The sequence below is a fragment of the Notolabrus celidotus genome, chromosome 4 (assembly GCF_009762535.1).
Source record: "Notolabrus celidotus isolate fNotCel1 chromosome 4, fNotCel1.pri, whole genome shotgun sequence".
Taxonomy (NCBI): domain Eukaryota; kingdom Metazoa; phylum Chordata; class Actinopteri; order Labriformes; family Labridae; genus Notolabrus; species Notolabrus celidotus.
This window is the reverse complement of record NC_048275.1, coordinates 11012466-11036127: the sequence shown is the minus strand read 5'-3', so window position 1 is coordinate 11036127 and position 23662 is coordinate 11012466. Positions and strand designations below refer to the sequence as shown.

Genomic DNA, 23662 nt, shown 5'->3' with positions numbered 1-23662 from the left:
AATCTGCATTCCTTAAATTCCAAACTATTGTCTGCTTTGCAGCCTCACGGTCACGCGCCCTGCTTCAGGCACGAGCACATGACTTCCTCCTGCTCCACTGATCACCACCAAGCTCCTGCAGGGGGGGAAAACCAAAACCCATTGACACGAACTACAAACAATTCACATACTAGCAGTTTCACACCACGCTCCTCGATATCTGCTTCATTGATCTGTTTTCAGATCAGCGCAGACTTCCTGCTGCGGTCACGTGACTCCTCGGGCACCGTGGTGTGTTGCAGACAGTGCGGAAGAAAGCAGGAGGGAGCAGACTGAAAACTAAACAACTAAACAACTAAACAGCAAAACAACGAGAAGAGGAGAGGATTTGGAGAACAGACACACTTCACAGAGATGCCGCGTCCATCATCATCCCGGAATGATAACACAGAGTGAGTTTTTGTGACATTTCTGTTGCTGTCTTGTTTGTTTTGTGTTTTAAGGAAGTTAAAAGTTCTGAAAGTTGAGGCTTCAGGGAAAACACGGGGTGCATTCACGGATTGGAACTACTTCGGGTGATGCTATTATTCAGACGCATTAATAACCTTATAAAATGCATGTGTGGGGGGGTCATCAGGCTGTGTGTGCAGGTTTAATGATGCTGAAGAAGTTCAATCAAATTTGATTTGACATATGGTAAAAGTATGGTGGCCGAGAAGGGCTCCACTATAGTCCACGAGAAGAGGAGGTTCTCCCCAAAGCCCGTTATAAAATCACACCTTTCAGGCTGTTAAACTCAGAAGCCTGAGTTCAGGGAGAGTAGCTCAAACATTAATTTTAACTAATACAAAACAAAGTAAAATAAAAGGCTATTGTTTTTCTGTAGAGGACACAAAATCCCATTTACAACCTGCTTTAAAAAATCAGCAAAATCAAATGTCATCATAAAATCAGAAATGGATTAAAAAGTAACAAATAGATGTGTTGATTTTTTTATTTTAAAAAAAAAACCTGAACAGGTGCATCAAAGTGATTTTTTTTCTTTTGGTTTAATTTGATGCAGTGTTGGTTCTAGACCAATTTTACTGGGGGGGCCAGGCTGGGGCCAAGGGTGTTGTCAGAGGGACACATTCAACCCTGACAACAGAGACTGAGAAGGGTGAGGACCGGCTGAGAACAAACTGGCAAAACATCAGTGCATCCCTATATACTAGATATATATACTACTGTGTACTATATCAAAATGCAGACTGACAGCAACTGTTTGGCTGTTCACACTCAACATGAGTCCCTTAGCACTCTAAGGGACTTGAACCAAGTGCCACACGCATGTGTTCTGCCTGTAACATCGGCACAATACAGAAACTTTTTTAATTGTATAATATTTGATTGGTGTGGAGGGGGGCCCACAGGGGGTCCAGGTTCAGTTTTATAGGGGCACTGGCCCCTGTTGGCTTCTCCCCAGAACCGCCAATGATTTGATGTCTTTATTTCAACTCTGGGAATCTGTGTTCAGCTCTTGAGTGACCCAGCACTTGGTACTTTGGTAAATATTGTGGTGATGACATGTTAATTGTTGATGATGATAATGGAAGGTCTTAAATTGTTTGGTTGCTTCATTGTAGATGTTCCTTATTTTATATTAAAAAAAAATCCTTATTTACTTTTGTGCATTGCCTTCACACTGCTTGGTTACTTTGTTACTCTTACTGATCTTGTTCCCTCTTGTCTAGATCTTTTCTTGTGTTGTTCTTGTTCTCGTATGTACGTTGCTTTAGATAAAAGCGTCTGCTAAATGACATTGGAGCATTGCAACATGTAAAAGTATAATTGGAAAAAAACATACAAGTAAAAAAGAAGAAACAGTTATACAAAAAAAACCCAAATCAATCAGTTCCATTAGCAAGCACTGAAACATTTTACTTTACATGTGTGAAAAGTGTATACAGAGGTAAATAGAAAAATATGAGAGAAGCCTTATTTTCAAAACACTACACTACCAATGTTTTTTGCATAAAATCGCCATTGTATGGACATAATCTTAGTAGATACTAGCTCTTCTTGGCATGTAACAGGATACATGGATTGTAATGTGGATGTAGATTGCTGGATTACTATCAAAGGATATTTGGTGCTGCTAGAAGATGTTTTCTTTCAATAGTAAGAAGACTAAAGCAGCTTTAACTTGTCTCCTTGATGACGGTTTAGCTCTCTTTGTGATTTCAATGATAATATATAGGGAATGCTTAATCTGAAATCATCTATTTAAACATGTCAGGGTTGAACAGAGTGATTGCAAAAAAGGAACTCTGCCTTTTGAGGATTTTTTTCTTTTTGGTGCGAGCCAGTTTCTGAGGCAGTAAGTAAGCTCATAAAGCAGTCATACATTTATCAACAAGTTAGGGCTGATCCTACTAAATCTTCACACACCAGTATTAAATGGTCAATCCTTAGTTTTAAATCTTTTCCTCAGCTTCTGCGCGTGCACTCTCACTTATCTGCTTCGACTGATAGGACTGAAATCCCACAATTCCTCCCAGCCTAACTTTTTCACACTCAGAGGTTGTCACTGATAAATTATCAGCTCGTAGATAAGGTTTATTTTGGGTCAGACAGGTTGCTCAGAGTGTGGGAAAGAGTCCCCCCTCACTCTCAGTTTTCCCCGGGAATGAAACGTTCACACCTTGGCCTGATTTAGTGACACTTTCATTTTGACAGTTGTGCTGTACATAGGCACACCATGTCACCTATTGTGGCAGCGTGCAGTTAATGACATCGACTGATGCCCAACCCCTACCAACGGTTCAGACATTACAAAATAACAATATAAAAATAGACAATCTTCATGTGGATGGTCTCGTTTTTTTTCTGTGCTTTTTAGCTCAGATAAAAACATAATCAATGATTTCAGTTCAATTCTTGAACAACTAAAAATCCCTTATAGGAGCTTTAAAGTGATGATTGATGGTGGCTTTGAAATACCCAGAGAATCCTCTTCTGTGTGCACTTGTGAATAATAATTTTCACAGTACTTCTGGGTTGTTTGTGATCAAATTCTGAAATGTGTAATCAGTAAATCTTTCTCTGAAGAATTTGTTTGCACGTCATGTTTCCCTGGACTCTGTTTCATGTCTTGTGTCCCAATTCTTTAACCTTTAATCTTCTGTTTTCCAGCATGGTGTACTTTGAGTGGACAGAGTGAATAAGACATCTCAGTAAAGTAGGTCAGGAGTGTGTGTGTGTGTGTGTGGGGTGGGGGGGTTTGTGTGTATGTGTGTTTGTGTGTGTGTGTGTGGTCCAAATGAAGTGCTTGCTGATAGCCAGTGAGAGCGCTGAGGTCCTCTTCCATTGGACGGATCCTGAATTTCAGCAGAATATCCAGGAGCAGTATGGAGCGTCTCAAGAGGAGGGCCAGGGGGTAAGGAGGAACAGATCTGTCTTAACTGTGTGTACGTTTTTTAACTGGCTTCCTTCAGCTTTAAGGTTAACTTTATTTCCTATCCCTTCTTTCCATACCCAGCTTCCAGCTTTTGAGGACATCATCAGCACTAAGTTTGCCCCCATCATCATCTCCTGCAGCACCATGGTGGACAGGCTGGGAGACAGCTACACCTCCTTCACCACAGAAAACAACCACATCTATGTCCTACATCAGGTTGGCCTTTCAAAATAAAATCTCTTAGTCCGTGCACAAATCCCTGGATTAGCTCTCTTAAAGTGTAAAAATTAATCCTCCTGACTCAGACGCTTTCTCTTTAAACGCCCTCACGTACAAAGCAGATCCCTGTAAACTTGCACTTTGCCTTGCAACTCGCGCTGTGACCTACATGCGGCCTCTCTCACAGTGAACCATCATGTTAGTCATGTGAGTCTTGTTAAGGAGTCTAACCAAGCTTTGTGCCCCTGCAGCACATGACACAATTCTTGATTATTTCCAAATACTTGACATGTTCCAGATCCGTTCAGTGTCAGCAACCTCTCAGATCTTTGTCAACCAAATATTTATCCCCCAGAAAACACTTTTATACAACATTTTAACTTGATTTTCCGTCCCAGTCATACGCTTTAGGGATTATGAACTAATTGAGTCATGTTGTTTCCCTCCCAGTTTGATGAGTGTCTCTACATAGCTGTGAACGGAGACGGCGAGGAGGGAGAGGATGACCTGAGGAGGAAGATCTATGTGATGAAGAAGATGATTGAGGTCCTGTTTGGCATGGTCACCCTCAGCAGTCACCTCCTCAGAAAAGAGTATGAGATTTGCATTCCTCCTTTATAACAGTGGATATTTTTTAAAGAAGCATCTGTTCAAAATGTAAATGTACTGGTATGAATGGTGGTGTTTGTCCCACCAGGCTGCGTCCTCAGGACACGGAGCACAGAGCGCAGCTGTGGAAATATCTGCAGGGGCTGCTGGAGACATACAGCCAACTCAGAGAGAACGACCAGAGCTTCTTAGTGGAGGTGCAGTAAATAATCTTTGTACAGCAGGTTTGGGGTTTTTTAGATTTAAAAATGTAATCATGAGTTTTTAGTTTGTACTTTATTTTATTTGACTAGTTTATTTTTTAGCATTTTGGATAAGACAGTTGCTGGTACACAAGAAAATACAGCAAATACATAGTGGGAAAAACTAAGGTCATTAACACAAGGAGCAGATAAAGGGCTAGATTTGAACTTGAGGCTAAAGCCACATGGACTGGGCATCCATATAAGGGGGCTGAGCTCTAGCAAATGAGCTATCAAGGAAACTTCTGCACATTTTTACCAACCAGTATGTTTGTTGATACATATTTTTTAAACCAAAGCTCTACAGTAGAGTTATCAAAACATACTTCTCAAGCTTAAGCAGGCTCAAACGAAAAACTTTTAATCCTAATGATAATATTATTAATAATCATCATCACCTTATTTATTGAGCACTTTTGTAAACTCATGCTGCAAAGTGCTTTACATGAAAAAGAAAAAACCTAAATAAGGCAAATTAAATGGGTACAAAAAAAAAGCAAGCCCAAAGTCATCAATAGGGATGTTCTGACTGAGTCGTTTTAACACAGGTTTAAATTCTGACTAACTGACCAGTCTAAAGGTAGGAAAACAGTCAAAACTGACCACTATGAATCTAACCCAGTCTGCAAATAAACATGCCAAACTGTGAGGAGACAAGCAGGATAACAAGCCTGTGCTGGTAACATATTGCTCTGGATGGATGGTTGTATACCTGTTTAACATGACACAGCCTACCACTTCATCGCCATTTACTCATAGACTGCATGAAATATGGACGTAGTATCTGTGACGTCACCCATCTGTTTCTGAAGCGCTGTTTTGAGGCCAATTGTCAGCGGCAGCCATATTGCTGCTGTTGAGCGATTGTGACGTAAAGAGGCGGGCTTTGAGCCTCCTAGCCAACAGCTACAGTGTTCCCACCTGCCAATCAAGTCAGCTGTGCCTCTCATTGGAACTCTCATAATCTCAATATCTTCGAGATATACATAATATCTTAAGAAAAAAATTCACCCCCGATAGAGTTTGAGCCGATCGAGAAATGAGCTATCCAGACTACAATCGTCTTTTGTAACAGGCTGTAAACATGTTTATTTCTGCTGTAAAGATTGTCTTTTTTGTATTGGTGTGTATGTGGTTTCCTGTACTCCAGGAGCCAACCTCCAGTTTTTAGCACTTCCACATTGGACTCATATTTTTTGACCAGCTGTTGTCGCTTGCATTTACTAGATCAAAATTCTGTCATATGCTATGAGATGACTTCTGTCATCTGTGTTTGTTTACATTCAGGTAATTGAGAATTATTGCAGTAAGCCATCAAATGGGCTACGATACAGCGTAGACACCAACACATGACCAGCATTTCAGGTTTATCCGACCTGTAACTCTGGTGATGGCTAGTGATGTTGACATCTAGTCTATTGAATGTGCATGTCACTAGTCACCAAAAACAGGATGTACAATACTTAAGTCAGGAAAGGAGACATTCAATAGTGGTCCCTAAGTTTGCTGACCTTCTCTCAGGCAGCTTGTGGCAGGGCTTAGGAGCTTGACAGAAAATGCTCTGTAACTGCTAGTTTTCAGTTGTCCTTCAGGAACACAGAGAAGCCTTCTTCCTTAGGATCTCAGGCTGCATACAGGCTCATGTGTGACCAAGAGGTCAGATAGCAGGAAAGTGATGGACCGTAAATAGCTGTGAAGGTCAGCAGTAAGATCTTACAATCAATCTAAAACATACTGAGAGCCAGAGCAAGGAGGCAACAGTCACTCTTCTTTTGGTGAAAAGTCTGGTAGCTGAGTTCTGTACAATCTGCAGCTGATTTTAAGATTGTAGGTTGATGCAGGTGAAGAGGCTGTTTCCATTAACCAAGGTGTGAGGAGATGAAGGATTAAAAAGATTGGAATGTGGCAATGTGTATCAATCAGTCAATCATTCAACATTTACAAAGCGCCAATTCATAACAAATGTTATCTCAAATGTTCTGAGGCCTGCTGTATTTTTGCTGTGTCAAAGTTTATGTTGCTGTCAAACCAAGTCCCAGATTCTTTAAAAAAAAAGGCTAGATGTGCTTCCCAAGAGGGCCAGCAGAGGGCAGGATGTGTTTGGTTATGTTTTGTAAGTCCTGCAACCTTACTGAACAACCAGTTATAAAAAAACAACACATCATTTACTTTAAGATGTCATCTCTGGCACTGATGATTGAATCATGATCCTTAAACTTTACATTTAGGGTAATAGAAACAGCTTGAAACATGTTATTTCTGAATAACCTTCAGTGAGAAAAATAAGGTTTGTGCTGAAATATGATGTTCAGCTGTCTAGTTACAAGCTGACATTCAAGTTGTATAGACAAGGTCCTGTTATACAAAATCTAACCAGGATCCTCTTCATATAAGATAAATGAGGTTTTGTTCATCTTTAGGCGTATTCCCCTGATGATTATGCCCATTTTATGTGAGATAATGACATCACGCTGCTAAAAACAGTCCTTCAGTATTATTATTAGGAACACTCTCCAAATCCATTCATGCGTATACATATTTTAGGAAAAATGCTGGATAATTCATGATCACCCACACACTCTGCTGCTTCTCCTCCCTCCGTCAGGCAGTGGAGAGGCTGATCCACCCCACGCTGTGTGAGCAATGCATCGAGTTCCTGGAGCGTCGTATAGTTCAGCAGCTTAACAGCAGCGTGGAGCGAGCAGGGGAGGAGGTGCTGCACTCCTTCATCCTCGTGCACACCAAACTGCTCGCCTTCTACTCCAGGTTCAGATTCACTCTTCACATTTAATCCTCCGCTGACACTTTACTCCTAATTACAGGAAATAGATTTTATTTTTACTCATACCGGGTCTTTGCTCCTTTTGCTCGTTTCAGCCGCAATGCGAGCACACTCACCACCTCAGACCTCTTGGCCCTCATCATCATGGCGCAGAATATGTATCCTAGCAACACAGACCTGGATGACCCAAGTCCAGAGGTATGAAACCACTAACAGTAACCCACACAGCACTACCTTAGGTTTCTGCTCATCTTCTTCCTGATCATTTCTGACTCCTCTTTCTGTTTCTCTCATGTGTTTGTTAGGATGTTGAGAGCACATCTGGTTCTGGTCCTGACAGTTTTTACACCCCAGAGCCTTCTCCAACAGACTCCATCAGCTCGGGTGAGACATGTAGCAGAGTCTGTGTGTTCCATTGACTGTATATAAAGATGGATGGCAATTCTTCACCTCCTCCTGTTGTACAAAGTAAAGCTAAATTACCCCTGTGACAGGCTCTGACATATTGAGTTAGTGATGTTTGTGGAGCTGAAGGCGGGCTTTATGACCTGTACTGCAACCAATCAGTAGTGAGAGCTCCAAATGTTTTGGTGTCACCTTTGGGAAGCTGTCATGTCATCCATCTTAATATACAGTTTACAGTATGTTCTTGTAATTGAAATTCCAGTTTTGATTGATTTGTTGTTTTCTTCAACATGAAATTCAAACGTTTGTAGTTACATTTTCTACATTTTTATGTTTCAGCTGACAAGCCAGTCAGAGGAAGTACTCCTGTGTTTGAGTTTGTGGACCCAGATGTTCAGGTAAGAGTGTCTATTCTTAACATATTAATCCAGTGTATTACATTGTAATACACATTGTATTAAATATACTGTATATTACTCTGTTGTAATCAGACCCAACAACCTGATAAAACAATAACATCCACAGATGGCAGAGGACAGCCTGCAGACTCTGGAGGTCCCTCCTCCTGACCCTTCAACCCCCCGCAGAGTCTTCCTAGAGGTCTCCCTCAAAGAGGGGCTGTATCCCATGATGCCTCACTCCATGTACTGCCTGCCACTGTGGCCGGGGATCACATTAGTGCTGCTAACTAAGGTTTGTAGATAACAACACTCCTTGCTTTTCTCATCCTTTCAACCCTGCCCCCTCTCTATCTTTACATTCCTTGGTCTGTGGCCTGTAGGAGGCACATTAATGACATATTATTTGGTACCGGCACATTATATAAATATCTTTTTGCTTCCCTGATGAGATTCTCAAGCATCTGTATTTTTCTCTGTCAGATTCCCACCAGTGCAGTGGCCATGTCAGTGTATAAGTTTTTGGAAGCCTTCGCTAAGCTGGAGAAGCGTTTGAGTGAAGGCCACGAAGGTTCTTCTGCTACCAGAGGTCAGCCGACTATTTTTGACATCCGCAGCAAACTGGACAAATTCATCAAAGCTCTGGGACCCAGTGAGATACAGGTGTGTGTGTTTTGTGTGTGTTTTGTGTGCAGCAAACAATCATTTGGTTTGTGCACCATTCACAACATGTCGAAAATGTACTTATTTCAAATGAAGCTTTTTGCATCACATTAAGACCTACCTTTAAAAATAACACCAGATTGATATTCCAGTGTCAATGACAACATAGCTGTCATAGCTAGTAGAAAAACACGACTGTCAAGCTCTCTTTTTTTATTACAGTTTATTTTGAAACAACCGTGACACTGTGTATGATTTATACTGTCATGTAAAAAACTTTGCCTTAAGTTGAATAAACTGTGCTTCTTTTTATGAACCTTCCTTAGAAAATATTATACTAAATCAAAATCTTTATCCATGGTTTGATTTTTGTTGTTATTACTATCTAAACTTGATTTAATCAACTGTGAATACCCAGTATAGGAGAAACACCAGAAAGAAATAGTCAGCCACAATGGCCAGTTCCTCCTTGGGTTATATAAAAGCATTACTGTGATTGCGATATGAAAGTGCTTTCAGTTTTTGAACCTTGAGAAATGAAACCCCCCATTGTTCTTTCTGTGCCTATCCAGTCTGCACAGTTACAAAATGTCTGGGCCGAGTTCAAAAACCGAGCCTTTGCCAGAGGAGGACCGGGGTTCACCAGAGAGTAAGTCTGCTGCTGCCCCTGCTGGCAAAAAATATTTTAAAAAACCCACAAGTTTGCTTTGAGTGATTACAGATGTGGTTTTGTTTCAGACTCATCCCATGGTGTAAGAATATGAAGACGCAGCTGTGTGGGATTTATCGACAGTGTTTTCTTATTGACCCTGGACCGTCCGACATTCCTCGACGTCTATCCCCCAGTCTGCAGGAACGAGCCCAGACCATGGTGCAGTGAGTATCAGCCATTCACGTCTAGATCAGCTCAAGTTATTCTGTTTTTAGTTTTAAATGCACCGGGCTGTCGACATCAGCATCCTTTGTGGCTCATGTCTGTCTTATTTCTGTCCCTGTCTTTGTCTCTGTCTGTCTGTTCTATCCTTTCCTGTCACCTCCCTCCCAGAGAGAAACTGATGGACTGGAAGGACTTCCTGTTGGTGAAAAGCAAAAGAAATATCACCATGGTGTCATATCCTGTCAGCAAAATAATCCCTCTTGTTGTGTCTGTTCTTTGAGCACTGCTTTGCTTGAACTAGATATTCCCCCAAAGTGCATGCATATATTAGTGCTCTTAACAACATATGCTATTTTTAATTGTACACAGTTATTTTGAGTGTATTGACTTTGACCCAGCTAATCTCACGTACCTGGAGGAGTTCCCAGGGCTCATTCATTTCATCTGTGTGGACCGATCCACCGGTCAGATGATTGCACCGTCGCTCAACGTCACAGAGCGGAGCACATCTGAGCTGGGGAAGGGACCGGTGGCTCAGTTCATCAAGAGCAAGGTGAAGCAGACTCAAAGTGCACGTCCTAAACTGATGGTGTGAAATTAGATAGCCTTATTAAAAGCACACCAGAAACTGATCATTTTAGCAAGTCATTAAAGTCTTCATATGATAATTTGCTGCTCTCAGTGCAGCTTGGAACCAGTTTTATTTTATGGTTTGTATAGAATACATTTTATAGCCTAGGATATTAAATAATTAGGTGTAATGTTTTTGTTCTGATGTCTTGAAGCAAGTTATTTTGTAGTCGTCAAAACAGAAATTTGAACTCTGACCAAACTACTTGTCCAAGAGTAAGAAACAGTCATAAAACTGCCAATTAGTCTAACACAGCTAAATACAGGATCATATCATCCTTGAGTGATGGTGCTAAGTGGCTAAAAATACAAAAAAAAAGTCCACATACCTGTGAGGGTTATGGTTATGTGTTATTCTAACCATACACAGTCTAAAGACACCTTCATCTGAATTTTCAGATCAAATTACTGTCAAACCGCACAGTGCTTTGAGATGCAGTCTGTCACTGTGCCTGTTGACTCTGAAGCCCTGGTGAGTGAGGGAGGCTGCAACAACAGTTGACCAGCATGTCAGGCCCATCATTTTAATAATACGTTTAGCCAACTAGTAATTCTGGTTCCGACTAGCATGGGTGGCGCCGTATAACCGTCTGCTAAACGCCCACACCCATAATTACCCCCATATTCCCATCAGTTTAGCAAATATGGGGGGTAGAAGCCAGCAAAGCTTGGGATCAGTTGCAGGGCAGTCTGTGGAAAATCAAGGAAGTTGCAGCTCGTGGCCAAAAAATAGTAGTGTGCAAACCTCTAAAAAATGATATGTTGCTGCTTATCTGTTTGTTTATGTCATAGATTAAATAAGCAACAAATAAAATAACTTTCATTTAGCTTATATGGATATTGGATTGCTTTTTGTTACTATGTGTTTTTACCTTTATCTAATCTGTCTCTGGTTTCTTAAATTTGGCACAAGTGAAAATGACCTGTCAGCAACAATAAAAATGATAAGCATATTCCCTGAAGATGATTATTCTCACAACATCAATAGCTTGCTCCATTTTTGTCTAAATTTAAATTTATTTTCTGCTAATGTAATCTGAAGGTGTGGAGTCTGGTCAGCACAACACGGCGCTATCTCCAGAAGGGTTACTCCACTGTCACATTGCGAGATGGAGACTTCTACTTCTGCTACTTCCTCTGGTTTGAAAACGACACTGTAAGTAACCCACATGTCAATTATTAATATCATATAAAGAATACTTGAACAACGTAAAGCTGTAAATAAAAGCCTCATATGATGTGTCATCTGATCAATCAGGGCTACAAGTTAGAGGCAGGAGACATACCACACCTACCTGATGATTCTGCACCTATCGGGATGCTTGCCTGGGATTATTACAGGTAAACCATTGAGCATGTTAAAAACCGTTGTGATGAACCCAGAGAGTGTGCTGCTGACTATAGAAAGCCATTTGTCCAGCAGGAAGCTGCTGCGGTACTACAGTAAGCATCACCAAGGGGAGGTGGTGAAGTGCTACGAGCTGCTGACGGTTCACCTGGGGGTCATCCCCACCGAGATCATCCTGCAGCACTGCAGGCAGCTGGCAAGCAAACTGTGGGAGCCTTCACGCAATCCACTGCTGTAGACATATACAGGTGAACTGGTCACAGGAGCAAACGTGCACATTTGTTGTAATGCCATGAAGTAGCAACAAGAAAACATAGTTTCTTTTTTATTGATTTATATGGTGTCCACACTGTGTCTGTTTTTCATCTTTCCAAAATGTGTATTTGTTTAAGATCACCGTAAAGTATTTATTAGAAGTACTTAAATGTATGATTTCTAACAAAAGACAGTTTGCACTTAAATATATTGTCTTGTTTGAGGTGTGTTGACAAAATTGTGCCTTTCATTTTTTTTGGCTTGTAATACGTGTTTTAATACCCATTTATGACCCTTTTTCTATTTATTAGAAATACTTTATATTGTTTCTTTGTTTTTTAAATTTTAAACATTTGCTGCAAAGTCACTTTTATGAATGCAGATTCTGTCCATGTTTGCCTGTACTACTGATAGTGCCAAAAAATGTCTGAATGAACAACATAAAAACAGTGATTTCTAAATGTCTCTCTGAATACAGATTATTTGTGGAGAGAGTGAACATCAGTCGTCGTACATTCATTGGTTTATTGGGTTATTGTAAACAGAATTTCAACCAGTACTACAATCTCTTTACAAAAACAGTGAATCCCAGAGCATGTGTATTTTCTTGCACAATTTTTATTAGTAAGACATGTGTGACACTATTCACATCTGGTAGTGAAATATATACATATAATTTATTTGAGATTTCCTCTGTTTCTGCTATCTTAAGTCTGTCTAACCTTCAGAGACAACCCTGGAGGCTGAGCATATTAAAGGTCAGTGCATGCTGTGTAGGATTCTTCCAGCAGTGCACAGTAATCCACAGTACAGTTATGGAGGGCTGTATCAGACTCAGTGAGAAGGAGGAGTGTGTGTGTTTGTTCTGTCAGTCTCTGAGCTGCTGACTCACAGAGCTCCTGTCAGGTCCGTCACCGCTCCTGCAGCCACCAGGTCCCTCAAGAAGAGTTTCTCGGCACTGACGTCATGCACCACCTGGAGTGCAGAGGTAAGTAAGTCAGGAAGAAATCCCCGCTGTCAAAACATGGCTGCTATGTCGTGAATCTAAGCTTACTTGAACTTTCATGGCGTCCATGCGGATGGCCTCGTAGTAGTGGAGCCTGGCCTCTGGGTGCTGCATGTCATACCCAAAGCCTGCTAGGCTCACCTGGTCGCACAGCTGCAGAGCCATCACTACTGCACTGGCACCTAAAGTCGGCACCATCTGGTCAAAGCGAGAAAGTGTTATTTAATGTTATATCTTTATTATATCTTTTGCTTTAAAACCTTACTACTACTAAAATTTTGTTATCTCAGTGCATACAGAGTGAGAGTGACAAGAAATCCCTTTTAAAGGTGGTGGGTATTAAATATAAGCACTTTTACAATCACAGTTTTTCATGACTGATATTTAGGATGTGTTGTTGATTTCTGATGCCTGTATAATCTTTCTCTTCCCGTTTCCTCTTTGATGTGGTTTTCGTACAAGTCTTAACGTTTTGTTTATTATTTTTCTGTTTTGTGTGAAATAACTCCACTCTGAGCCACACCCTTTAACCTGAAGGCTGCGTTTGCTCATTACGCATCCCTTAAAACCTCTGCTTATTGCAAAGTCAACAGTAAGAATGCTTCAGTCAAGCATTTATTGTTCAGGCTAACCAGATGTGTTATTCTTCAGGGATTTCCTTGTTTTCTTTTCAGCATGGACGCATTCAACAAAACGTGCAAAGGCGTATCACTACAAAGTGTAGAGAACACAGTAAGTATGTTCCTCAAGAACTCACTTTTCCCTGTTTGGAAGCATATTTCTGTAGGACTTGCTCTGTCTTGTGCATGATCTCCGGGTGGAGGATCCTGAAGTCCTCCGCTCTCAGGGGAATATCATCCACCACCTCCCTCCAGAACCACAGTTTGGACCAGAAGCTCTGTTAAAACAGGAGGTGCAGAGCGTGCGAGGCAGTGAGTGTGATGATGTGATAGCAGCATTTGCTGCATGACTTGCTGTGATGACACTCTCGTGGCTTATGTAACAAACCATCTCGGTGTGCAGTGGTTGCTGGGATGCGTGCAAGGCTTACCAGAGGTTGCTTGGTGATGACAGACGTGAGCCAGGCCAGGTCTAGGCTCTTGAAGACCACCAAAGCGACCACTGTGGTGTTTTTGTATTCGACCGCTGAGTGAGGAGCTCCCTCTGGGTACAACATGCGGATGGTGGTCTGGGTACCAGCATCTCTTTCAAAGCCAGGCACTGGAGCATTATTCAGCCTGGAGACGGAGGTGAAAACCTTCAGAATGATTTGACTGAATTTTGTAGATGAAGTGTAGTTTCTTTAGCCTCCAGCCTGCCTTACCCTCATTTAATGTTGGCTGCTGTGGAAATGAGTCATCAGCACAGGTAAAATGAAAATCACTGCATTATTCTACCTGGGCTCTGGCTTTATTTGTAGTGCAAATTACTAGTAGCTTCAAAAACATATTGGAATTGCTCTAGCTAATAGCTTCATCCAGAGACACAGCTGCAATAACCACAATGTAATCCTTTGGCGCAATTACAAGGAAGCAAGTTCAGCCCACTGTAAGTGCTTGTTTTTTGTCTCTGATAGGCTCAAACTGCCATTGTTAGTGTCTGAGAACATCACTTAAAGGACCCCCACAGGTTTCAAGAAGACAATGTTGCAGAAAGAAGATGAGGGAGACGGGGCTGTTTTCCAGGAGATTCAGAAACTCTGAATGAGGCATAATGTATGCTTTAGGTTGTGATTCCTACTTGTTTGAATAAAGGTATGCAGATGAAGACTTACCAGACACTGAGATAGGCAAAGGCTCGAGCAGGAGCTGCCTAACTCTCTCTGTCAAGCTGTTAGAATCCAAGCTGTGCTCTGGAATCTGGCAGTGGTCCTGTGAGTGCTTTGAGTCTAGTCCAACTGTCCCAGAAGGGAGGGATATTTCTGTTTTCAAGAACAGGACATGTTGAGCCCTGGTGTTGGTTTGTTATTACCGGTGTCTTTTATCAACATGCAAAGTTAACTGTCCTGCAACACAACTAACTCCTCACTCCAGCTTTCAGACTCTCATTGTTACTGTCTTCCTTCTGCATAAAGCTTCCTCCCCTCATATCTCAGAGCAAGACGTTGCTTTAATTTTCCTTTTGATTACTGTGAGAGTCCTTTCACCAACAATCTGAGCCTGTCAGTAGAAAAAACAACCCTTATATTAGACTTTACTTGCTTTCCTGTAATTGCCCCAAAGGATTCAGTGTAGCCATTAGAGACATGTCCCTGCAGATAGCTGAAAAAATTAACAGGAGCAACTCCAGAAATTTAAAAACCAGTCAGCTTCACACATATAAATAAAAAATATGACGCAGGCTGAAAATGCTCTCTTTAAAAATAGTCTATAACACTCGTACAAAATCCCTACATTGGCACATATACCTTATGATGATGTCATACTGATCTATATGAGATCCAAGGTGGCTCCCATGAAGAACCCCTCCACTTCCCACCACCACACACCGCCTACAGCTGCCTTCTCTCTTCAGCGATGGAGGCAGGCCAGTTTGGGGCAGAGAGGCCAGAGCCAGGGCCAGATTCTCCTCACTGCCCTGCAACCCCAGAGGAGGGGACAGGTCCCATGGCACCGGCTGGTCCTGCTGCACAAACACAGGGATGTCCACAAGGCCAGCAGAAGAGGAGAGGGGCTTCAGGTGATTCAGACACCAGTGAGGCTGACAGGGGCCTGAGAGCAGGGACGCTGACCGGTTTAGAAGCACCTTCAGAAAGGGGGAAAATATAGAGGTTAGCGTGGTAAGAGTGAAGTTATGGCTAAAAATGCCAATTCTAAGATGTGTATCTGTACCAGGTCTTTAGGATGGTGGTAGTCATCGCTGATATTTTCAGCCTTATCAAAGGGGAAGTATGCAGGAATCAGAACAGCAGAGTAGCATCCGATCAGCAGCACCAGACTGAAGGCAAGGTTCACACACCTGAGCAGCAGAGAGAGAAAAAAGCTTTATACTACGACATAACAGAAGCCTGAAATAAATACAGAGATGCAGAGATATACCTGCTGAGGAAAAACTCAGTGGACTCGGCCTTTGTGACCCTGCGCTGTCTCAGATAGACAGGTGAAGGTGAGACCGCCTCTGCAGCTTCAGGCAGCAGAGGAGAGTCATCGTCTGGGTCCTCAACACTCAAGTGATTCATCGTCACCATGGTGCCGGTACTTCAACCTTGAACACACATCTTACTGAGCTCACAGACTGTAATCTGTCTAGTTTTATCACATACAACTTTCTTTCACAGCCACGACCTACTTTCTTAACATGAAAGCATTTACAGAGCAAAGTACCATGTAAGCTCTTTCACCAAAATTACAGCTAACCATTTCAAACAGCATCATGAGACGCCCAGATCTGATCAGTATGAACAATAAATACTTACATCCAGCCAACAGAAGCTGATAGTTAGCTGTTTGTTAGCCTGTGCTCCATGCCTGAGGGGGGAATCATCAAAATGTGTGTGTGTCCTGTGTGGCTAAAATGGCTGCTGCTGCTTCTCTCTCCCCTGAACTCAACAGCTCTAGTTAACCATTAACACATCCCTTTATCACACTTTGGCAGGTGTGCCTGTAAACAAATGTGTGGGACCAAGCAGCCAACCAATAAAACTCTACATGCAAATATTTGCTAGAGTAGGGCCATGTCCGGACTAACAGAGGGTGAAAGGAGCAGAGAAATACTCCCAGAGATGTTATGGAACATATTTTGCAGAGTTGGGAAGTAGTTAACAGCACTGATATACACAACTCATTATATGTGCTGTAACTTGCTGGTGGTTTAACCCTTTGATGCATAACATTGACACACCCCTTCTAATACACAACATGGGTCAAAGGTGACCCACACTTATTTTCAATGTGGTTTAATGATGGCTGAGTGTTTCTTTGCTGTATCTTTTGAAGTCAACTTATTTTATGATTGGATATACCAGATATTATTGTAATATCTTGTTGCTGATGTGTACAGCTGAATATTTCCATTTTTCCTTTCTTATTTTGTGAACAAAAATGGGTTTTGTGTCATTGCAGCAAGTTTGCACACATGGGTCAAAAATGACCCATTTAACCAAGAGTGATTTTGAATTGATTATCTTCATACTATAACAATAATTTTCTTTAAATAATGACTTTTGCAGTGGTTTGGTCCATCAATCATACATTTAATATTTAAAACATGTTAATTTTTCATTTATTTACACATATACATGTTGTGCATTAGAGGGGTAGTGACACAAAAAGTGCTTTTGTTCAAAAAGAAACAAAGGGAAAAATAAAAGAAGGATGAATTATGCACAAAAACAAGTTATTTTAGAAATACCTGGAATACTGAATTATGAAATAAATTTATTGCAAAGCTATAGCACATGAAAACTCAGTCAGGTCACTTTTGACCTATGTTGAGCATCAAAGGGTTAACTACAATACAAAGGTATTTTTACAGTGTTTTTTTGTAGTCTCACTATGCAATACACAGATATGATTACAGTGAAAAGATAATAATCTTTTCAGTTCTGTCATCAAGAAAGCCCTGATGTGATTGTTTAGTCGAGACCAGGTTTTCATTCCAGTTAAAGCTTTAAATGTTTTAAGTTGTAAAGCTAAACTTGAATAAATTATGACTCAGTCTGGCATAAATTTTTGATCATTGCTATTATGAGAAACAGCTCAGAGAAGTGAGAGGAAGCTCATGCTCTTTTGAATTTACCCTGCAGATTGAGCAGGCATGTTTGGTGCTACACCTCCGGGTGCACTCCAGTGTTTGGAAGGCTATCGTCTGACTGACTGGTATTTGAAACCAAAGCTGTGCTCAGACTTCACCATGAAAGACGTGGTATTTTCACTTCTGAATAATAAATGACATGCAGACAAGTGGACCCTTAGCTTTTTGACCACTCTAGATTTCTCCCTGAGGAAGCTGTGCTGCAGTTTGACTTCTTCCAGTAACAGGAGTATGTTTATATCTAACGCCTGTGTATGTAGCCTGGTAGACCTTTAAACTGGCTAAAATTACCAGGGTGGTGGCTGGTTGGTGTGCTTTCGAACAGATCCATTATAAGTAACATAATCCAACAGATCAGTGTTTATGTGTGTGTGTGTATGAGAGGGTTGTACTCTTGTAAAAACTGAGTTTACACTGTGGCAACAACAGGAGGGAGTAACAGCAGGAGCTGATGGAATGAATTCACCCTCAGCTTATGACCAGAGCACGACATGGAAAAGGCATGAAGGGTTGAATGCACTTGTATATGAATGTGTGTGTGTGTGTGTGTGTGTGTGTGTGTGTGTGTGTGTGTGTGTGTGTGTGTGTGTGTGTGTGTGTGTGTGTGTGTGAGTGTATGACAGTGAGGAAAAAAAGAAAGAGAGGGAGAGTGTATTGCTGGTAAGTGCACACAAACATACTTGCATACACACACCAAAGTGAACACACACACACCTGTTTGCTGGAGCAACACAATGTCCCACCATGAACCCAGCATTCCAGCCAGGAAGCCACTGGGCTGGCAGCACTTCAGTATAAAGCACCACACGCTGTCAGAGGAGTTTACTCACTCTTTTATTTCACATTGTCTCTGATAGTTAATGTTAAAGGCTTTAGCTGCACAAACTGAATTAAGTTGTTTTTCCTTTTGTGTCTGAATGCAAAAAGAGACGGGAGAGTCTGAAATGTGGACAGCCAACCTGATGGACCGTAAAACTGGAACCAACAAGAAACCTCAGGTAGGTGAACAAAATATTTCTTAAGAGACATTCAAGATGATTTTCTATTGATATCTGATTCATTTGGATTTAATAAATCTCCTGGGGTGATGACCATCATATTCTCCTCACCACAGCAGATATAATATTTCATGCAACTACTAAAAAGCCAGAGCCAAAGCTTTCAATTGGAGACCTATATTACAACCTGTTATATCAGAGCATTGAAGCTGAGCCTCGAACATGGAGAGCAAGTTTCTGTCAATCTACATTAACGTCTGATAGACCCATTGAGTCCCTTCATGTAACTGCAGTTGGATATTTTACTCTCCTGTGCTAACACCATGTGCTGGGCCTGAGATAAGTCACATTTCACTCACTAGTGTTTCTTTAAACTAATTTTAGAATTATTTTACTGCAAGCTAAAAAAATTTGAATTATTCTGTCCACGCCATTTAAATTCATAAACATGGTATTTTTTCTCGCTTTTGGATGGAAGGTAACTTTGTGAATCAAGCTACCAAAGCTGAACTTCTATTCTCAAGTTGTGATTGTTCAAGTCGTAGCGAACACCTTCAAAAAACTGTTTTATAACAATCTAAAATTGCTTCTTATCCATGTGATGTCTTTTAGCATGAACTCTGAGTCTTTGATGAATTATTCGAACTGATGAATTATGAACTGCGTATGAAAGCTAGTACATTGGGAGCGTTACTTTTTTATTACCAAGCTGAGCTTGCACTATGCTGTGAATTTATTTTGACATTAACACAACCATTCCCAGCTCTCAACACCCCTTAGCCTACTTGGCAGATCTGCTTCACAAACCAGTATCACCTCTGTCGTTCACCATTTTCTGGAAGTTTATTCAAGACTATTAATGGTTCTGTTATTTCGCAGGCAGAGGATACAGTGAGGATGATCTCAGACTTGGGGTGTGAGATTTTGGATCTAGATGGAGAAGAGAATATCACGGAGCAGTGCAAAACGAAGATATCACCAAGGGTGTCTGTGGAAATCCCTGAAGTAAGCTACAATGTCAGACATCTACTTGTACACAATACGCACTGAAACAATGAACCTCTGTCTTTTCATTCCCCTTTGTGTTTCTATATGTATGTCCCTCCATGAACAGTGCGGGTCTGGGGATACTGCAGAGTTCATGAATGCAGCCAGTCAAGGCAATCTTCATGCAATAGAGAAATATTTGGCTGATGGTGGGAGCCCTGATGTCCATGATGAGGTATTTCCCCCATTTTGCAGTAAAGCAAATTTGCACAAACACTTTCTACTCATGATACTTTTAAATGTTCCAGTTGAAGAGGACTGCTCTACACCGCGCCTCTCTGCAGGGACACACTGCGGTCATCCAAATGCTTTTAGAAAAAGGAGCCGATATCAACTTTAAAGATCAGGTAAGACATGCTTGTCTTATAGGGGGGGGGCATTGTTTGTTTGTAAAGATGTTGATGAGATTAAGTGAGGTTATCTTCACACATTAAAGCTCAAGCCTCTAGTGGCCTGCAGTCAGCACTATTAATAGGACGGGGCCATGCTACTGTGTTTCAGCTGGGCTCCAGAGCCTTACACTGGGCCTGCAGGGGGGGCAGCCTGGGAGCTGTAAAAGCCCTGAAAAGCCATGGGGCTGACCTGAACGTTAGAGATAAGGTGATCATGCATTTCATTTGTGCCTGACTTTCATACAGGTGGCTATATTTGCTTACCTAGTCACAGTGTGTGCCCATACCCTCACTGCAGCTGTACAGCACTCCTTTGCATGTGGCAACAAGAACAGGCCACGCTGCCATTGTGGAGTACCTGCTGTCCTGTGGTGCCAAAGTCAACTCTAGGGACAGGGTAGGCAGAGTCTCAAAAGTGTGTTTCACATCTAGGTTCCATATTTTCTATAATTGCATCCTGTCTGAAATACTTTTTCTCTCTGCTATCAGGAAGGAGACACAGCCCTGCACGATGCTGTGCGCCTCAACAGATACAAGATAGTGAAGCTGCTAGTGGGTGCAGGCACTGACACGAAAGTCAAAAACCATGTGAGTTTATCCTTGTGTTATATGTGTCTAGTCCAGCTTGAGGATGATTTTAAAACTGTGTTTGACATTCTAGTATTGAGTGTAATACATTCATTTCTTTTTTCCTGACAGTTCAGATCAATAGGGGAGACCAGGGCAATTGTAACACAGTCAATATCTCCAACAAGAATTATAGTAATGACACTGACTCAGCTTATGCCCGGTTGAATTCTCTCGCTGCCTGTTTGAAAACAGTATGATCACTACACCACAGCAGGCGTTTAAAGAAAAAATGTGTTTTTGAGGGGTAAATCTATCTAAACAAGGGGCTCATTTTAAAGGGGACATACTGTATCATGAAAATAAAACTTGTTCAGTACCGTGCACATATACGTGGGTGTCTGGAGAACTCACAAAATGTGAAATAAGAATATGCCGGAGAAATTAAGTTGTTAGTGTTTCGTTTATATTGATCTATAAAGTCAGCATAAGCACCAGTGTCCTCCTGTCCCTCCTGTCCCTCCTGTCCCTCTTGTCCCTCAGTGTGGTGTACATTTCTCTAGATTTCATCCTGATAAACTTGTGAAGACTGTAATGAGGATCTATGCTGTGCTCGCACTCGCGCTCTGTAGGTTACAGTGTGGTTCATCTGTGATCCTCCTCCCGCCTGTAAGGAAGTCTCCCTATTTACCGTCTTTCTCAGACAGAAGTTTAAGTTAGTCTGTCTTAGTTCATTCTTTTAAAAGTCAACAGAGAAGTGCTTTCCTGATGTTCTCTTGAGCAGTCAGGTCTCACTGTCTCTCTCTGCAGCTGTCAATCAAACGTGACTGAGGCGTTTGGGTGAAAGCAAAAAAATCGTTTACTTCACTGCTCATGTGGATTTAAAAAGACCCACACCAAAAATGGAGCATTTTTAGAATTGGTCCAAAACCTCCTCTGGAGCTTGATTTATGTAATATTTTGACTGACACATGACAAGGATGTTACATTTAGACATCAGGGGACTGTATTAAACGGTGGGAAAAGGGCATGATATGTCACCTTTAACACTCTAGCTAACATTGAATAAAACAGTGTTTTCCTTATTAGTTCAAATACAGCAATAGCTTTACTAATTACTGCACATTTATATGTTTCTTGTATATAAAGATCACAAGTTTATTAAGTCATCTACGAGTCATGAAGGAACATTTTTAAAATGTAACATTTGCCCCTGGTCTCCCCTATCACTCAATATTAAATAGACGCTACAGCTTTTGGCTAGTCAGGACCTGACTAATATCAATATATATCAATAGTCAATATGTTAGTGTTACTTTAATTAATAGGAAAAAAAAGGTAGAAAAAGCAGTAACTTGCTTTCCAGTTTTAACAATTAGCTACACTATGTTTGTTATGTACCATGTACACAATGATAAAGAGGCATGCCACATGAAAATGGGATAGTAATGTAATGGTGAAATGATAATGATGATTATTGAAAGAATGGTATGTTAATAAAACGATAGGGTAAGAAATATATATATAAGTGTATATCATAAAATATATAGCTATAATTATAGATATATATATAGAGATTTATTTCTTATTCAACTCTCAACAAATAAACCAACACACTGTATTTCTACAACATTTTGAACAACTGCTTTTAGAGGTACTGTGTGATTACACTCGCCAAAGGGCTCAAATCTTATAACAATTCTTATATGACTCACAGGCATTATAAACTGTGTTACAGGAGGGGTTGACAGCAGTGCAGCAGGTGAAACAGTGGCAATTCGACATCATGGAGACCCTGCAGAGATTGGACAAGCTGAGGGACATGGAACTACCTGAAAACTCTTCAAGAGGAGAATGAATGGTACAAATTCTGTACATCTTTTCCTACAGTATATTCTGTATAAGGTCAATTTATATGCCTATCTGTCTCAGGTTCAAAATCCATTCTGTAATTCCACTGCAGGTCTGTGTACACCATATTGCGTTAATGCATACCATATGTGCTCACCAACAAAATCCTCCTCTCCGGGGTCTTTCTGTTAAACCCCAGAGATTAGTTTGAACTCTGACACTAGAAAATGTCAGCTTGAATGTGATGGATTCAAAATGATTGGTTTTTATCTTAAAAGGGAGAAAAAACATGTGAAGAGGAAACAAAGCTGAAATTTTTAGACCTTTTTCTGTGCTTGACTTTTGGTATTGGCTTTAAGAGAGCTCAGTGCTCCTTGAAGCACTCTCATGGATGTTCTATATCTGATTTGTGATGCCTTTGGAAGTAGAATAACATTAATAGCTAGTGCCGCACAGAAGCTGTGTAGAATACACATCAAGGCGACAGGCAAGACCAGAGCGCACAGTAGCTTTGTGTTTGAGACGTCAGCTGGCGATAGCAGAGATGGCCGGCATGCTCCCTGCTAAAGTCAGGGATTCAAGGGAGCTCAGTGGACATATTTTCCTTCTATCATCAGTGGCTCAAATGTTCTCCAGGGAGGTTAGACATTCACACCCAGGACCCAGCAGCATGTTCACTTATTTTAGTAGCTGTTTTTTCAACGAGTAGTCATTTTAGATACATTAATTTTGAGAGCACAAATAATTCTGCTATATTTTGTTCAAAATTTGAATGCAAAATGCTGTTTTATAAAGCGTTCTTTCATTCAGAGCCAGTTTCCTCACTGTAAACATCTCATCAGATACGCTTTCAGCAGTGCCAGTGCACCATATTTCCTGTTGCAAGCGAGACAGTGTATCTGTCATGGACTCTAGTGGAGGCACATAACATGTACAATACAAGGTCATGTACACTGTGTGGGAGTGCTGTTTTTTATTCCTTTAGTCTGACCCTCACAAAGATAGTATTGCTAATATGGTCCATGCATCAGAAAGAAAAACAGGCTGACGGAAGCTCTTAATTTGGTATGACTCATGCATGTTTTACGGCTTTAGTCCTGTCATTTCCAATTCCATGTGAACTACATGCAGCATGCTGTTGTATCGTGCTGTTGCAGGAGTGCTGTAGAGTGAGAAAGGGGGATGGGGAAACTAGAGGCTTCT

At 41.1% G+C, this 23662-nt stretch overlaps 3 protein-coding genes across 4 annotated transcripts; 2 read left to right on the top strand and 1 right to left on the bottom strand.

Annotated features, from left to right (window-relative positions):
- The first annotated feature begins 58 nt into the window (after positions 1–58).
- hps1 (HPS1 biogenesis of lysosomal organelles complex 3 subunit 1) lies at positions 59–12311 on the top strand. Of its 2 annotated transcripts, none has more exons than XM_034682520.1 (18): positions 59–431; positions 3154–3397; positions 3500–3634; positions 4088–4230; positions 4335–4443; positions 7094–7254; positions 7366–7468; positions 7576–7654; positions 8015–8073; positions 8201–8368; positions 8557–8736; positions 9309–9385; positions 9475–9612; positions 9782–9847; positions 10022–10166; positions 11286–11399; positions 11502–11584; positions 11667–12311. In XM_034682520.1, the coding sequence occupies exons 2-18, from the start codon at positions 3281–3283 to the stop codon at positions 11827–11829; spliced, it is 2040 nt and encodes a 679-aa protein (XP_034538411.1). In that variant the 5' UTR covers positions 59–431; positions 3154–3280; the 3' UTR covers positions 11830–12311. The 2 variants fall into 2 exon arrangements, with proteins under 2 accessions (XP_034538411.1, XP_034538410.1); XM_034682519.1 differs by having other exon boundaries at positions 11664–12311.
- A 60-nt stretch (positions 12312–12371) lies between these two features.
- On the bottom strand, positions 12372–16479 carry st3gal7 (ST3 beta-galactoside alpha-2,3-sialyltransferase 7). Its single transcript, XM_034682521.1, has 8 exons — positions 16268–16479; positions 15891–16056; positions 15684–15810; positions 15260–15597; positions 13904–14090; positions 13610–13750; positions 12901–13050; positions 12372–12821 (listed from the first exon to the last, which is right to left on the bottom strand). The coding sequence occupies exons 2-8, from the start codon at positions 16037–16039 to the stop codon at positions 12735–12737; spliced, it is 1179 nt and encodes a 392-aa protein (XP_034538412.1). The 5' UTR covers positions 16040–16056; positions 16268–16479; the 3' UTR covers positions 12372–12734.
- Positions 16480–18371: 1892 nt separating this feature from the next.
- On the top strand, positions 18372–23407 carry LOC117811899 (ankyrin repeat domain-containing protein 2). The gene is made up of 9 exons (XM_034682394.1): positions 18372–18415; positions 18532–18602; positions 19482–19607; positions 19717–19824; positions 19898–19996; positions 20151–20249; positions 20340–20438; positions 20531–20629; positions 22347–23407. The coding sequence occupies exons 2-9, from the start codon at positions 18549–18551 to the stop codon at positions 22464–22466; spliced, it is 804 nt and encodes a 267-aa protein (XP_034538285.1). The 5' UTR covers positions 18372–18415; positions 18532–18548; the 3' UTR covers positions 22467–23407.
- The last annotated feature ends 255 nt before the right edge of the window (positions 23408–23662 follow it).

What these genes read in the sequence shown, in the direction of transcription:
- hps1 (XM_034682519.1), top strand. Translation starts at nt 3,281, where the DNA reads ATGAAGTGCTTGCTGATAGCCAGTGAGAGCGCTGAGGTCCTCTTCCAT. An exon ending in TGGGACCCAGTGAGATACAG is followed by an intron (nt 8,737 to 9,308) that starts GTGTGTGTGTTT and finishes GTGCCTATCCAG; the next exon opens with TCTGCACAGTTACAAAATGT. An exon ending in CTCAGTTCATCAAGAGCAAG is followed by an intron (nt 10,167 to 11,285) that starts GTGAAGCAGACT and finishes TGTAATCTGAAG; the next exon opens with GTGTGGAGTCTGGTCAGCAC.
- st3gal7 (XM_034682521.1), bottom strand. Translation starts at nt 16,039, where the DNA reads ATGGTGACGATGAATCACTTGAGTGTTGAGGACCCAGACGATGACTCT. An exon ending in ATGCTTCCAAACAGGGAAAA is followed by an intron (nt 13,051 to 13,609) that starts GTGAGTTCTTGA and finishes CGCTTTGACCAG; the next exon opens with ATGGTGCCGACTTTAGGTGC. An exon ending in TGGACGCCATGAAAGTTCAA is followed by an intron (nt 12,822 to 12,900) that starts GTAAGCTTAGAT and finishes TCTGCACTCCAG; the next exon opens with GTGGTGCATGACGTCAGTGC.
- LOC117811899 (XM_034682394.1), top strand. Translation starts at nt 18,549, where the DNA reads ATGTGGACAGCCAACCTGATGGACCGTAAAACTGGAACCAACAAGAAA. An exon ending in GAACCAACAAGAAACCTCAG is followed by an intron (nt 18,603 to 19,481) that starts GTAGGTGAACAA and finishes GTTATTTCGCAG; the next exon opens with GCAGAGGATACAGTGAGGAT. An exon ending in TGTCTGTGGAAATCCCTGAA is followed by an intron (nt 19,608 to 19,716) that starts GTAAGCTACAAT and finishes CTCCATGAACAG; the next exon opens with TGCGGGTCTGGGGATACTGC.